A 16451-nucleotide genomic window follows, 5' to 3' on the forward strand; every position below is an offset into this window, starting at 1 on the left:
CCTTTTTTGTTGTTTAGTCTGCCCTGGAAATGATTCTTTTATTTAGTGCTTACAAAATGCCAGAGGCTGGTAAGTGGATTCCAGATCAATCCAGTAAATGCTTTAAGATTTACTAACGTACCTCAGTGTACTTTATGGACTCTGGACCCTTGGACTAAATCATTCCTAAGATTCTTTCTGACTCTAGTTCTAACATGTTTAAAAGATATGCCATTGCTGAAAAAATACTAATTTTCTTTTTTATTTTAGTAGTATTTTTAGTCAATTTTAGTAGTGTATTTTGCAATATATACTAAATACATTCATCATGGGAAAATTGGTATATATCTCATCTTTTTTTTTTTTTGAGACAAGGTCTTGCTATGTATTTCAGGCTGGCCCTGAGCTCCCTATTGTAGCCCAGGCTGGCCTCAGAAGTGCAGTGATCCTCCAGCCTAAGACAAATCACAGGCGTGTGCCACCACACCGCGCTGTGTATCACACCTTGATCCCTTTTACTTCCCCTTTCCTTCCCCTCCCCTCCCATCTGTCTGCCCAATGCACAGATCCCCTTTCCATTCTTTCAAAGAAACAACTCTGAGTCATTGATCTTTTGTATTGATGTCTCAATTCCATTAATTTCCACTTTGATCTTTATAATTTTTTCCCTTCTGTTAGTTTATGCTTTGTATTGTTCTCTTTCCAGGACCTTGAAATGCATCATTGGGTCATTTATTTGAGAATGCTGTATTCTTTTTGTGTCTGCATTTATAACATTTATTTCACACATGTTTTATGATTTAAGATATGATCTATTTTGGGAAAAGTTCCATTTGCTTTTGAGAAAAATGTGCATTCTGTCCTTGGACAAACCACTGTAGATATCTGTTAAGTCTGTTTGTCCAATGGTGTGGTTTAACTCTGATGTGTCTCTTAATATTTTTGTCTGCACGATCTGCCTGTGAGAGTAGGATGTTGACATCCTCCACTATGCTTGCATTGGTGTCTATCTGTCCTTTCAAGTTTAATAATGTTCATTTTAGGAAACTGGGTGCACCAACATTTGATGCATATTTACAATTGTTATTTCTTCCTGTTGAATTGTTCTCTTTACCGGTATGTGCTGGCCATTGTCTCTTCTGGCCAGTTTTGCTTTGAAGTCTGCTGTGTCTGAAAATAGTATAGCTACTACTCCTTGTTTTCAGGCTCCACTGAATGGAATATTGCTTTCCATGCTTTCACTTTCAGTCTACATATTTTTAGATGAGGTGTTTCTCCTGTAGGCAGTATATATTCATGCTTGGTTTTTTATTCTATCTGCCAGTCTTTATCATTTGACTGGGGAATTGAGACCATTGACATGGAGAGTTATTATTGTAAAGTATTTACTGAATCCTGTTATTGCATTATTTTTCCAGTGTTGATTCCTTTATATATTTTTTTCCTTTTGCTTAACTACTCTCCCAGTTAGATATATGCTTTTCCTTGGGCTCTTTTGTACTGGTGATATATCTCTGTCTGGGATTCCCTGAAGTATGTTCTTTTTTTTTTTAGTTTTTTTTTTTTTTAGTTTTTTTCCGGTACCAGGAATTGAACTCATGACCTTGCGCTTGCTAGGCAGGCGCTGTGCCGCTGAGCTAAATCCCCAGCCCCTCCCTGAAGTATGTTCTGCAGTGCTGATTAGTGGTCATATATTTCTTTGTTGTGGAAAGTTTTTAGTTCTCTGTCAATCTCAAGGGTAATTTTGCAGGATATATAAGTGTGGGTTGACAATTATTTTCTTTTAGGGCTTGAAAATCTTCACTTCCAGGCTTCCTTGTGGCCTTTAAGTTTTATGCAGAGAAATCGACCCTGATTCTGATGGGTTTGCCTTTATAAGTTACTTGCTCTTTTTCTCTGAGCAGCTTTTATTGTTCTTTCCTTTTGTTGAATTTTTGGAATTTTGATTATGATTATGAGGTTATGTTCTGCCCATGTCTATTTGGAGTTCTGTCTGCTTCTTGTACTTGTATATTGAATTGTTTTCCTAGATTTGGAAAATTTTCTGTTATGATTTCAGTGAATAAATGTTTTATACCTTTTAAGTTGTCTTCTAATTTTTCCTTTATTTTTATTATTCTGAAGTTTTCTTTTTTTGCTTTTGTTTTCATCTAGTGGCTGTTAGTGGCTGTATGGTGTCTTGTCATTTTTAGGGCATCATTGAGTTTATGATCTGCTATATCCACCTTGTCTTCTATTTCTGACACTCTGTCATCACATTAGTAAATTTGGTACCCATCCTTTCCATTGATTATTTTTCTCGTATCATCTGTCTCTGCTTGCTTCCTTTTTATGTTTTCTAATTCTTTTCTGAAGTGGTCATTTATGTCCTGTGCTGTTTCACTTAACTCAGTTAGTTTACTGCTTGTTTTTTCATTTTTTTAGCTTGTCAAACATTTTCTTGGTAAATTTTTTACCTATTCAGTCAAATCTTCTTTGAGCTTATTAGACATCTTATGCATTTGCTTATATGTTTTTTCTTTTATCTCTTCAAACATTTTGACCACTTGGATTTTTGAGTTATTTGTCTACAGCTTACTCTACTTCATTGTCCCCTGTGAGATCAGCTTTGGGGGAGTTAGGGATTTTGCGGGGGGCCTCATTGCCTTGCTTTCTCATGTTTCTATTATATTTGTTCTGTCAGTTGAAGACCAGTTGGGTAGAGAAACTTTGTTACTACTGTGGAGATCTCTTTAGTTAGGTTCTGTCTCCCTGTGGTATGTCCTTGGGTTTGGATATGTTTTGGTGTTTATACCCCTGTTCAATCTACTCAGCATAATATGTGAGTGTCTTTTTAGTGTCCAGCCTTCTTCTGGGGGCTTGATACCCAGGCCCATTCAGAAGGGAGAAAATGAACTGCAGTAATATTGACAATACAAAGACAAACAAGATATTGGCATACATTAAAAACAAGTTTAAAATAACTACTATGCCATCATTAACAATAAAAAGAAATCAGCAATGAGATTAGAATCTAAGACTAAGCAGCTGTTGGCATACCATAAGAAACAATAATACGTAAAACTCTATCATCCTTAACAATAGGAAAGAGCTCTGCAATAATAATGTAGGCAATAATATAAATTAAATATATACAGTCATTATCTACTAAAGCAAAAACTATATCACCAGTAGCAATGGAAAAGAATTCAGCAATAATAAGTCAATTAAATAACTAAAATTAATAGAGCTTAATAGTAATAATAATGGAGGTGTGGGAGAAAGGAAAAATGAAAAGTAAAATTTGAAAAAGAAAAGATAAGAAAGAGGTGAGAAAAAATCTGATTAAAGAATAAAAGAAACGTTTAGAATTAGGGAAAAGAATAAAAAAAAGAAAACTAAGAAAAAAGAATAAAAATAAAGAGCAAAGGTAGAAAAAAGAAACAAAAACAGAAAGAAAAATGAGTCCAAAAAAATCCCTCTGCATGCATGTATGAGTGAGTGGTTTTTCCCAAAGCCTGTGGTACTGCAATCCATCAGATATGGGTGAGAGAATAGTGAGTCACAGCTTGGGGCTATTTTGTTTTTATACCTAATTTCTGCTGTGTAAATGCTGAGTCTTGCTCTGCCTTTCCTGTTGGGTGAGGTCAGTCAATGGTGTGGCGTCTGCCTTTGGGTTATATTCACTCCAGAGACTCTTAGTGTTTGTGCTCTTCTGTGTGTGCCAAATCATTTGATTAGCTTCATGGCCTATGTGTTTGTGGGGTGCTCCTCTTGTTCCACAGGCCGCTCTGCCTGGACACTCCTCTTGTTCCAGAGGCCCCTCTGCCTGGACAACATGATCAAGAATATACCTCAGCAGGGATAATTGCCACATCCTAGGCAATTTCCTATTGTTAAGGATGTGGCAATTATTCCTGCTGAAATATATTCCTGATCATGTTGCCAGACGGGCACATCAAAAAGACCACTGAGCTCTGCTGGGAGTAGGTGGCAGGGGGAAGGGTAACCATCTGCTGGACTTAACGTCAGTATTTTCTGACCCAGGCCTCTCAGAAAACCACATAACTGGCCTGGGTAGGGCTGCTGTGTCATTCACAACGTGAGCATGCTACTGCTTAAACTTCTCAGGGGATCTGTGACTGGCCCACTCTTCCATGCTGTCTCTTGTGGCTGTCTGCCACCCAGTCATTGTGTGAGAGTGACCCCAAAGCCTCTGAAGTGAAATTGTATTGTGACTTCTGATTCCAGAACAACTGAGTCTTAAATAATAAACCCGTTCCCCAAATGACTTCGGATTATATTACTCCAAAGTATTGTAGACACCGCAGTAAATTTATTCTCCAACTCTAGCCTGTCATATGGATGGAATTATTTTCAGAGTAAATAAAAAAAAAATACAGTGTAACTGCACCTTACAATACCGTAGGTTTTTCTTGGGGTTACCGCTGCTGGTCCATTGTTTCTCCCTGGGACTGCTGACCCTCGCTAGGTTTATCAAAGCAGTGATAGGAACTCCCCAGGAGCCGAAGGTAGTGTTCCAGACCGGTAAATTCTATTCTTTGCATTGTCTTCACATTATCTGTATGTAGTTTGAAGTTTTCCTGTTGACTGTTTCTTGATCCCTGGAACTGTACTTTTATTAGTTGCTAAGTTGGTGTTTCCCAGGTGTCTCAATTCCAGATACTGGACAGGCTGTATTTTGCTGTGGTCTTTACTCAACAATTTTTAATCTTGGACAAAAGTTTAGAAATAACCCATTTTTGCCTACAGTGTTAAGGCAGCATATTTGTTAGGCTCAAGAGGCTTGCACTCCTTCTAACCATTGTTAGCCAGCTAAGATATCAGCTGAAGGAGAATTCTTAAATTTGTGATGTCAACATTTTCTCAGTGCTTATCCATTTTTTAGACCTTAAAAACATGCTACGCTTACTCTTTCCATAACAACATTTATTCTATCTCATTTCAGTAATTGGAAAGACATGACAGTTGTGTAATTCTAATATTGGAAAATGAGTAGATTTCAAGAGACTTTTGTTGCTAACATCTTCTATATCTTGAAATTGTAGTTGCTTCACAATGTGTTCATCAAAAGTATGCTGCAAACAAAGTGCCTAAAAAGGACAAATCCTGAATATGTGTCTATGCTAATGAGCTTCTAGCTTAATTAAACCAACCTTGTTAAATTGTCAGACAAATGGAGCATATTTTTCAGTTTGTTACAAATTTTTCTAGGGGCAAATTACCTCATGGGAAGCTCTTTGTGCCTATGTGTAACATTTATAGATCTCAAAGCTTTTTGCACACTGATGTTCTTTTAAGGTGAGGAAAGGGATGCTCTGGGAAACAATAGCTGCTGTTAAATTCAGTTGAGAAGTCTGGCAGAGCTAGAAATAGTCTAGTTTGCTTTCTACTGCAGTTTTCTAAATATCCTTTGACACCTGCCTTTTGGGCTAGTTATAGTGATATACAGGAGAATAGCATTATTTTTCTGTTTCAATTCCACCATTACTGTGTTTCAGCCATTCATTCACCACTCATCCCACCTAGTGGATTTGTAATGTAGTGTGTATCACTTCAGCAGCCGCAGTTTTTTATTAGAAATATACAAGTTTGGTGGTGGGGTTAGTGTTTTTTCAACTTTCTGCTATCTTGCCAACATACTAGCAATCTTGGTGTATTTTTCCATTTTCTTACTGACAAATGTGTCATTAGAATAGTTAGGTTGATCAGTTCAGCACCACAACCTTATAGGGTTACTTGATATAGGCTATGACACTACTCATATGTTTTGTGCTTACATTCAGTCCCTATTCCTTGTCAAAGCTACAAATCAGTATGCGTTATGCGTGCATTCATTTAGCTGTGTGCTTTCAGAACAGCTATTTGCATTCAGTAGATTTTGTATAACTCTAATAATATGACATCCTTAGTCTTCTGAAAGTTCTTATGATAAGAGGAATGATGTTGCAAGGGGTTTTTTGTTTTGTCTCAGTCACTGCTTTTTTGCTCTAACCTGAAGATGGCAAAGCAAGGCACTTTGAGTAAGTCTGAGCCAACGGGATCATCCTGGAATATTTATTCATAAATAATCATCCCATCATGAAGTGACTTTCAATCGTATTTTGTTTTTTTTTTTTTTATTTTTTTTTATTTATTTATTTATTTTTTTTTTGGTTTTTCTCCGGTACCGGGAACCGAACTCACGACCTTGCGCTTGCCAGGCAGGCGCTTTTGCCGCTGAGCTAAATCCCCAGCCCCTTCAATCGTATTTTGTATAGTATTTTACAATCACTCCAATCTTCTGAATTATCATCCCCATTTTACATATAAGGAAGCTGGCCTAGGCCAGTTAAAGAAACTTAACTGAAACCACAGCTCAACTTTAAATCCAGATTGCCTCCAAAATGCTCTGCAATATTGCCAGTAACTGCGAACTGAGATTCAAATCCAAGTAGTGTAGACCCCCAATGCACAATTTTTGTTTTAAAAATTTGAGTCATGATACAAGAAGAGCTCTCTTTAATTAATGCATTGATTAGGTGATATGTGGTCTAAAATTCACACGGCACAAAAATACACAATGAATTTTTTTCCTGTCCTGACCCTAAACCATCTAGTTCCCCTGCTTGGAGACACTGACTACTATTTTTAAAATTGTATTTGTTCTCCCAGACATATTTTATAATTTTAACCACTATATTATATCTTTCTTTTGATTCACTTCAGTTATCTATAAGTCATTCAAAGACCTGAATACATACTGATTTCTGACTTTGAATGAACTCAGAAGTCTCTATTATAGGTAGGAGAACCATTAGTGCAAGGATGGTTATCATCGGACTATAATACAGAGGATGGACTAGAGGCTTCACTGGAAACAGCAGATTGGCCCAATAAATCCTTTGGCCCAGTAAATCCTTGAAAGAGAAAATTGATAGAAACAAATTTGAGGGAAATTAGAGAAAAGCTAGAGTTTAATCATACTGGATAAGAGTCAAGAAGTCAAAAGTGACTGCTAGGTTGATGACATGGACATTTTAAGTGTTAATCTTTAAAAGAGAAGGTAAAGAGAAGTACTTAAATAATCTACGATACATCTGTCACTCCATACAGCTTCTCCTTCCGTTTGTATATATTGTCTCTGTATACTACTACAATTCCCAGAGTCCCACGCTTCATCACGACGCCCGTAGAAGCTGCTGCGCAGAATTGTGGGACTTGCGGTCCGCGGCCTATTTACTCAAGTTAGAATAGGGGCCTGTGGAGACATGAAGAGGTAAGGGCTTGTCTGAGTTGCAGGTGGGAAAAGGAATTCTGTTCTACCTTTTACCTTGGAAATGGCTTTATGACTTTCTGTTAGGAGTATGTCACGTTCTTGGGAGGCGGGTTTTTTTGGGCGGGAAGACAAAGGAGAAGGGAGGAGGGAATGCGGGCTAGACTGGCCTGAAGGGTGAAGTTCAAGAAGGGCCGCGCCCGGGCGGTTGCGATAAGAATGGCCTCCAGGCACCGGCGCAGGAGCCTGCTGGGTGCCGCGGCTTCCTCCCTTGTCAGATAGACCAACAAGGTCTTGGCTGACACATTCCTGGGGCCAGAATACCGTGGCCAGCTCCTCCCGGGCCCGCCCTACCGCCACCTCATACTCAGAGATGGGCTCAGGATGGGTGCATTTATTTGCATTGGCTGAAAAACTTGCAGGGACCACAGATCCAGGTAGTGCTTTGAAACCTTAAAGTAAGAAAGTGATGGTGTGTTTTTACAGATGTATATGGAAAGCACAAAACCGACTCCTTTGTGTTAAATGAAAGAAAGGCATTGCTTCAAGCAGTTCCCCCTACTGGTTGTGTAGTAAATAGCTGCTTGAAACTGGATAGTCCTCGTTGAGAACCAGAGCCTAAAAAGTAGGGGCAGAACAGAAAGCCTTTTAAGGGTCCTCCTTAAATTAGTTTTGTATTTACTCTACAAGAGAATCACCACTCTGGAATAGTCCAGTGAATTTAAAATACTTGCTGATATTTTCTTTTGCGCTTTCAGCTCCTTGCATCTTTAAAAAAAAAAAAAAAAAAAACCGTTTCTGATTTTCGTGCCTGAAAAGAACCTTTAAAATTTTTAACGATGTATTTCATACATGCAAAATAATGTGGATAATATATGTGGTTGAAAAATAGTCATAACGGCTTATATCCATTACAATCTTAAGAAATGGGACATTGTAGCACCTTGGAAATCCTTTGTGTCCTCTCACTGGTTGCTGCTCCCCCTCCCTTTTCTCCCACTTTCCAGAATTTTGCATTATTCCTTGCCTTTTTTTCTTCTAAAAATATTTTTCCATATACCAATTTATTCCTGAAGAAAATGTTTCTACTTTTACCCATTTGCAACTTTATACAAGTGGACACATAATTGTATGAATTGTTCTGACTTTTTAAAAACTCAGCATATCTTTTTGAGAGTCACATGTGTTGATGTATTTGGCTATGGGATATTCACTTTAAAAGTAACCCTTAAAGCCAGTCTTGGTAGCTCAGGCCTGTAACACCAGCACTGGGGAGGCTGAGGCAGGAGGATCACTGAGACCAGCCTGGACTACAAAGTGAGCTCAAGGCCAGCTTTAACTGCATAGTGAAACCCTGTCTCTTGGGCTGGGGATTTAGCTCAGCAGCAAAGCGCCTGCCTGGCAAGCGCAAGGTCGTGAGTTTGGTTCCCGGTACCGGAGAAAAACCAAAAACCAAAAAAAAAAAAAAGAAACCCTGTGTCAAAAAGACAAAAAATAAAAATAACCCTTAAACTTAGCAAGAACTTGTGTAATTCTAAATAATAAAAATTGAGATACTTAAAAGAATGTAAAGATACTTTAGAATTTCCCCTTATAGGGCCAACTCTTTCTAGAGCATATGAATTCTGCTTATATTTGTAAAGGTCTTTTTTTTTTTTTTTTTGAGGGGTGTGGTGGCATACGCACTAGAGGCTGAGGCAGGAGACTCACTCCAAGTTTGAGGCCAGTCTGGGCTACAAGGTGAGCTCAAGACCAGCCTGGGCTACAAAGTGAATTCAGGGCTGCTCTGAATGCATAGCAAAACCCTGTCTCAAAAAGACTAAATAAATAAATAAAAATTTACAGGATTTTTTTTTTTAGACCATGTCACAATCCTACTGGTTAAGGGCTGTTTTATAAGGAGGCTATTAGATATTTAATATTTCCTCATAGACTTAGCTGGTTTATTTTGTATTTGCTTTTCATAATCTATCACTGCATGTGTAAATGGTCCTGTTATTTCTTCATACTCTAATAAGAATTTTCCATTATTTTAGCTGGTTCATGGTAACCATTACTTAGATTTTTCTACACAGTGGTGGCTAGGCTATAAAATGTTATGACTCTTCATATTTCTTTCTTTCTCTCCCTTTTAGATATCTCCTCCTCTCTCGTAGCTCTAGATCTTGACCCCACAAGGTCTGGAGATTTCCTTGTTTCAGTCTCAGAGTCTTCTCATTGTAACAGTTCTCTCATCTGTCACTTCCATTTTAACAATCACTTCTTGTTGCCTCAGACTCAGTGTCTTTCAAGTATTCCTGATACTGTATGCTGGTGTCTCTATCATAATATGTAGTTGACTTAATGTGGCTGTAACAACACTGATTTTCCCTTTCCCAAACAATTTATCCTATCTGGAGTTTCTCCTTTCCTTTATTGGTACCGTCATTCTCTTGTTACAGTTTGAAATTTGAGTGTTATCTATTACTTGCTTACGTCCTCTGTCCCTTCAAAAACTTTCTCTTTTCTAACTCTTTCGATTTCCACTATTGTCACTCCAGTCTTACTTTATCATCTTATACTTCAATAGTTTCATAACTTGTTCTTCTGGTTTTATTTCTAATCCATATGGCACATTGTAAACATATTCATCTTTTTCTCTTTTTTGGGGGACTGGAAATTGAACTCAGGACCTTTCACTTATCAGGCAGGCTCTGTGCTGCTGAGCTATATCACCGGCATATTCATCTTCTTAAACCATCATTTAGCACTGTATCACCACGTTGTCTAGTAAGCTACTTTCTTATACCTGTATGTTTAAGTTCAGTCCCTTTAGTGTATTTAAAGCTGTTCACAGTCTGAACCTAAACAGAACTTCCCATTCTCTTCCAGTATGTAGTTTTGTCTCTTTATACCTGCTTTCCCAATTTTCCTTTTCTTTTTCACACCCAATCCTTCGATTCCAGTTTAAGAATACCTTCCTGATCTCAGCACTCTTGGAGTCCGAGGAAGGATTGTAAATTCAAGCCCAGCCTGGGAAACTTAGTAGTTTACCAAGACCTTCTCTCTGAAATAAATAAAAGATGGCTGGGGATGTAGCTGAGTGCAAAGGAATTAGTAGGTTCAATTCCTAGTACCACCAAAAAAAAAAAAAAAATCCCTTTCCTGAGCTCTTACTAATTTGGCATAAACTTCTCTGTATCATTACTCTTTACATTCTCTCTTCCCCAGGCACATCCACCCATCACAAACCCATTTCTCTATACATAGGTTACAAGTTTCTTGAGGATAGAACCTGTGTCTTCAGTGTCTTTCACTGCGATCATTACCTAACATAATGCCTTCTGTGTTAGGAGATACTGAGTAAGTGTTGGTGGAATGAATGATAAAGGGCAATGGATCATTAAAGAAGTGTCTTTGAATAAACATCATTAAGGACAGGTAGTATTGATAAGGAATATGTTCTCAGACTGTTATAGCTTGTGTTTAACTGTCTCCCCCAAAGCTTCATGTGGTCATAGGTGGGCTTTTTCAGAGGTGCCGGATCTAGAGTGTTTGATTGATTCACGGTGCAATGCTGGTGCAATGGTGGGATTAAGGGTGTGTGATTACTAAATCAGTCCACTGAGTGGTTTAGCACTGCCCTAATCTCAGTAGACTAGGTAACATAAAAGTGGCAGAAAGGTGCTGCTAAGGTCTCTTGTTGCTTTTGGTATCTTGTGGGCCACCATGAACTGTTCTCCTCTCTGATGGCCGTCTGCCAGGCTGCCCTGCCTTGGAGGTAGCCAGCGATGGACGGAAACCTCTACAAACTGTGAGCTAAATAAACCTTTCATCCTTTAACTTTGGGTGTCAGACTCTTTAGGTCTTTTCCTGTATCCACTACTTTTTGTGTCTTTTCCTGTATCCACTCTAGGATTAATAGCTGTGTGAAGAGTGATGAGCATGTCCTGGAAGAGCTGGAAACAGAAGGGGAGAGGCAGCTAAAAAGCCTCCTTCAGCATCAACTTGATACTTCTGTCACCATTGAGGAGTAGGTATTGATTTTGTAAACAGGTAGCGTATCATAGACTCATAGACCCTCAACTCCAGGTGATGGACCTCTCTTAAAACCTGAAGAGAACACTCCTTTTTCACTTTTCAACTTTTTTTGGCAGACTTCTATGTGTTAGTCAGGGATTTGCTTCTGTGTTTCTTCCTCTAAGAAGCTTCCCATATCCCATGAAGTCTAGACCAATTACCTTCCCATTTTTTCTTTTTTTTGGGGAGAAGGGGTACCGGGAATTGAACTCAGGACCTTGCGCTTGCCAGGCAGGTGCTTGTGCCACTGAGCTATATCCCCAGCCCCCAATTACCTTTCCTAAGTCCTTCTTTAGTGCCCTGTTTTCCCCTAGTATAACAGTTATCACTCAGTATTATCGTTGCCAATTTGCCTCTTTCTGTTCTTCCGTATATATATTCATTCCTCCGTACATAGAACACCATCTTATACATAGTAGATATTTAGTAAATATTTGTTGATTTAGCTGTTTGTTAGTCGTGGATGAGGGGACACTCTTGGAGTTCCATTTTGTTGCAGTGATGCTTCAGCCTGGAAATCGAATGTGAGAGAAAAATTGTCAGTTAGTTTCATTGTGCTTCTTATGATGGTAAGCTCTCATTCCTTTGCATTTTGGTAACCTCAAGATGTTCTTAGTCCCATCTTCTTGTTTTATAGATGTATCTCCAAGAAAGAAAGTTTTGCCCCTGGTACTATGTACAAGCCCTTTGGGAAAGAAGCAGCTGGGACTATGACTTTGTCCCAGTTCCAAACACTGCATGAAAAGGACCAAGAGACTGCTTCTCTCAGGGAACTAGGACTCAGTGAAACAGAAATCATGATCTGGAAGAGCCATATTTCAGGTGAAAAGGTGAGTGGGGCAGTGTTTTGTTTTGTTTTGTTTTTTCCTGGAGAATAAAGTGCAGGATCTCTTCATTTTGACATTGAGAAGCTTTTCATTTTTAGCTCTCACAGAACTGAGCTTTGGGTATGAATCCTCTTTGGTTTTGTAGGACAGGAACATTGGGAGAAGATAAGCTGTTAACTTCCTAACTAACACTTTCCATAAACACTTACAGTTTCTGAGCCCTAATCATCCTTCTTGCCTGAGGCATCAGATCATCACTTTTTGGGGCTGGGGATTTAGCTCAGCGGCACAGCGCCTGCCTGGCAAGCGTGAGGTTGTGAGTTCGATTCCTGGTACCGGAAGAAAAAACAAAAACCAAAAAAAAAACAGATCATCACTTTTAGCATGTGTCTTCTGTGATATGTGCTGTTTTATTTCCCTGATTGCAGAGGACAAAGCTGAGGGCAACTCCTGAAGCAATACAGAATCGTCTCCAAGATATTGAAGAAAGAATCTCAGAGCGTCAGCGCATCCTTTGCTTGCCACAGAGATTTTCAAAGAGCAAACAGCTGACGCGGCGAGAAATGGAAATAGAAAAGTCTTTATTTCAGGGAGCTGACCGTCACTCCTTCCTTAAGGCTCTTTATTACCAAGGTATGTGATCCTCACTGACTTTATTGTGTTTTTTCACTGAGAGAAAGACTTAACATCAGAGCATTAGATATGAAGAATTAGTGAAGGGAGCAGGGGAAAGAAATTGTTACTTCTCTTGAGAAATGTATAGTCCCATGAGAGAGAAATATATATGCATAGTTAATTGCATGACAACATAGAAATTGTTATTATAGAGATGTGAATTAAATGCTGAGGGAACACAAAACATAGAGCATCTAAGTCTAGTTGGGGGAGTCAGAAGTTAACATTTAAACTGTCTTAACGCATCACCACCCATTTGCTAGATGAAGGGAAAAGGGCATTACAGATAGTGAGTTATTTGAATAGGAGCAGGACTGTGAAAAGACCTGGTGTGACTCAGGAACAATAAGAAGTTCCATGTGGTAGGGCTACAACATATGGCAGGGAATGACAGGTGATGATGACATAGGAAAGGGAGGTGATGCCAGACTGTAAAGGATCTTTAAACTCAACTATATAATAGCACAAAACATATACATAAATAGTATGTTTTAACCAGAAAGAATTAAACACTTCAGTTTATTAGGCACTGTGGAAGGTCCACAAAAGTTTAAGAAATGGTTCCTGACTTTGGGCCAAATACAGTCTGGTTCGAGATATAAGTATATAACATTTAGCAAAAATGCTAAATACCATTGATAAGTGCTATGGAATTTAGAGTTTTATTGGTGAGTTTTAGAGTTTATCAGTCGAAGAAGGCCTCTCAGTGGAGGTAAAATTTAAATATTCTTTTAATATTGCCTATTTAGAAAGGAGAGGGAATGGCATGTCACTTGCAGTAGTTGGTATGAGTACTACTGACTGGACAAGTTGTAAAAAACAGTGTTGGAAATGTAGCTAAGAATTTTGGATTTTATTTCTTTCGTTGAATAAAGTTAATAAATTTTTGAACCAAGAATAACATGATAGAAACATATTTGAAAATGATTAATGTGATGACCAACAAATAGAATTAGAAGAAGAACTGGATGTAGAGAGAATGATCAGGAAGTTTTATAGTCATTTAAACGTGAAGATCTGGACTAGAGTGGTGACAGTAGAATTGGACAGAGCTAGGTTTGGTTACTAGAGACATTAAAAAAGAATTGGTAAAACTTGTTGAGTAAGAATGAAAGGAGAATCAATGAAGAAGAATGGGTCAAAGATAACCCATATGTTTCAAGGCTGTGTGACATAACCAATGGCAAAATTAAGAAAGATTTCATGGGAAAATTTTGAAGAAGGTTGATGAATTTGATTTTAAACATGTTGAGTTTGAGAGAATGGCAGGATCATCACATGCAGATATTGATGATACAGTTAGAAATAAAGCACTAAAGCTCAGGAGACAGGTCAAACCTGAGTATATAGAACTGGAAATCATCTCTGCTTAGAATTAGATGATATGTTAAAGTCATGAGAATGAATAATTTGTTAGAAACAGACCATACACATGGCAGAGCAGTAGTGAAGGAGGGATGAATGAACAAATGAACAGCCTTTTGTGGAGAGACATTATGGCGTACTGATTTTAAATATGGGCTCTGGAGGCAAACTGCTTGAGTAGTTTGCCTCTTGGCTCCCCCACTTACTAGCTCCCCCATTTACTAGCTGTTAGATTAATCCTGGCTCCCCCACTTACTAGCTATTAGATGCTGGGCAAATTACCTCTGTATGCATAATTTCTTCATTTGTAAAATTGAAATATTAATGGTAGATATGTTATAGGGTTATAGGAGGATTAAATGAGGTAATACATGTAAATCACTTAGAGCAATACCTGATATTTGGGTGGGGGTGGGGGTGTGTGTGAATCTGTTCTGTTTCCTATCTTTGAAACTCCTTGCTTTAAACCTTCACAGCATACCACAAAAAGACAAGTGCAGACAAGTACATGACCTCAATGAAGAGGAAGATAAAATTAGGCACAAAAGGCAAGTCGAGAGTTTTCTTATAGTGTTAGATTTAGGAATGTAAACCAGGATTCCAGACTTCTAAGTTGAACACTTATTTAATTCCATATTCAGTATATGATAATGTTTATAGGAAATGATCCAGATACAACATATTATCCTGATATAAAATATCAGAGGAGTTAGTAGAAGTTGTAAAGCTTTATTGTTAGCATTGTTTTTTCTCTCTGTACCTTTAAGTTACTGGCATCAATTGACCTTGCTGATTTTTAGATCCCATTTCACAAATAATTATGAATATTTTATTAGTAAGGTATAACTATTGATGATGATGACAGTGATAATATAATAGCTAATATTTTCTTTTTCAAAATGAACTTATAGTAAAATTGCATGGGGCTTTTTTGAGTGTAGAATTCTATGAACTGTAAATCATATAAATTCATGTAACCACCATCACAATCAGGAGAGAGAACAGCTCCATCATGCAGTCCCTTTATAGTCATTCCCAACTCCTATCCATAATCCCTGGCAATCACTGACCTGTTCTTCTTCAGTATAGATTTCTCTTGTAGAGACTGTCATATAAATGGAATCATACAATGTGTAACCTTGTGAGACTGGCTTCTTTTATTCAGCATAATGCCTTTGAGACTCATCCAAATTGTGTGTATCAGTATTTCATTCATTTTGCAGAATAAATCATAGTTTGTTGTACAGATGTTCCAAAGTTTGTTTGTCCATTCACCCATTTAAGTGATTTTGAATTGCTTCCAGTTTATGGTAGTTATAAATAATACTGATATGAACATTCTTATACAGGTTTCTGTGTGAACATAAGTTTTTATTTTTCTAAGGTAAATATCTAGAAGTGGGATTTCTGGGTCATGTGGTAAGTGTACATTTAACTTTATATGAAACTGCCAAACCTTTTTCAGAGTGGTTGTATCATTTTGCACTCCCATGAACAGTGTGTAAGAGTTCCAGTTGCTCTACATCTTTGTCAGCAGTTGGTATTCAGTACTTATTTTGGTTGTTCTGATAGGTGTGAAATGATACCTGATTGTTTTAATTTGCATTTCATTAATGGCTAGTGGTGTTGAACGTCTTTTCATGTGCTTATTTGCCATCCTTATATCCTGTTTGGTAAAGTGTCTGTTAAGATCTTCTTCCATTTTATCATTGGGTTTTTTTCTTCCTGATGACTTTTGAGTCTTTATATATTCTAAACACACTTTTCCATTGGATAAGTGATTTACAAATAATGTCTGCCAGTCTGTAGCTTATCTTTTCTTTCACTTAACAGTGTCTTTTATAGCACTAACTTTTGTTTTTCTTATGGTAAAATGTATGTAACATAAAGTTAACCATTTAACCATTTTTAAGTATATAGTTTTGTGGCATTAAGTATATTCATGTTGTTCTGCAACTATCACCACTATCCATCTGCAGAACTTTTTAACCCTATACCCATTAAGCATCACCTTCTCTTTTCTTTCTCCTCCAACTTCTAACAACCTCCATTACACTTTCTGTCTATGAATTTGGCTACTTTATGTATGTCATATAAGTATAATCATGCAGTATTTGTCCTTTTGTGCCTGCGTTATTTTACTAGCATAATGTCTTCAAGATTTATTCATATTGTAGCATATGTCAGAATTTCCTTCCTTTTTAAGACTGAATAATTTTCCATTGTACATTTGTACACATTTTTAATCCATTCACTCATCAGTAGACACTTAGGTTATTTCCATGTTTTAG

The 16451-nt window shown here is 37.7% G+C and overlaps 1 protein-coding gene across 2 annotated transcripts in view; it reads left to right on the top strand.

The window, feature by feature from the left end:
• The first annotated feature begins 7078 nt into the window (after window positions 1-7078).
• Rbm41 (RNA binding motif protein 41) overlaps window positions 7079-16451 on the top strand; it is a 62133-nt gene continuing 52760 nt past the window's right edge. Inside the window, exons 1-5 of one of the 2 annotated variants that reach the window (XM_005404705.2) lie at window positions 7079-7237; window positions 11130-11246; window positions 11931-12123; window positions 12549-12753; window positions 14637-14708. In XM_005404705.2, the coding sequence (XP_005404762.1) occupies window positions 7230-7237; window positions 11130-11246; window positions 11931-12123; window positions 12549-12753; window positions 14637-14708 (595 nt within the window). In that variant the 5' untranslated portion in view covers window positions 7079-7229. The remainder of the gene's footprint in view (window positions 7238-11129; window positions 11247-11930; window positions 12124-12548; window positions 12754-14636; window positions 14709-16451) is intronic. The other variant, XM_005404706.2, reaches the window with a different exon arrangement.

Source organism: Chinchilla lanigera, unplaced genomic scaffold (assembly GCF_000276665.1).
Source record: "Chinchilla lanigera isolate Chin_1 unplaced genomic scaffold, ChiLan1.0 scaffold00089, whole genome shotgun sequence".
NCBI classification, from domain to species: Eukaryota; Metazoa; Chordata; class Mammalia; order Rodentia; family Chinchillidae; genus Chinchilla; species Chinchilla lanigera.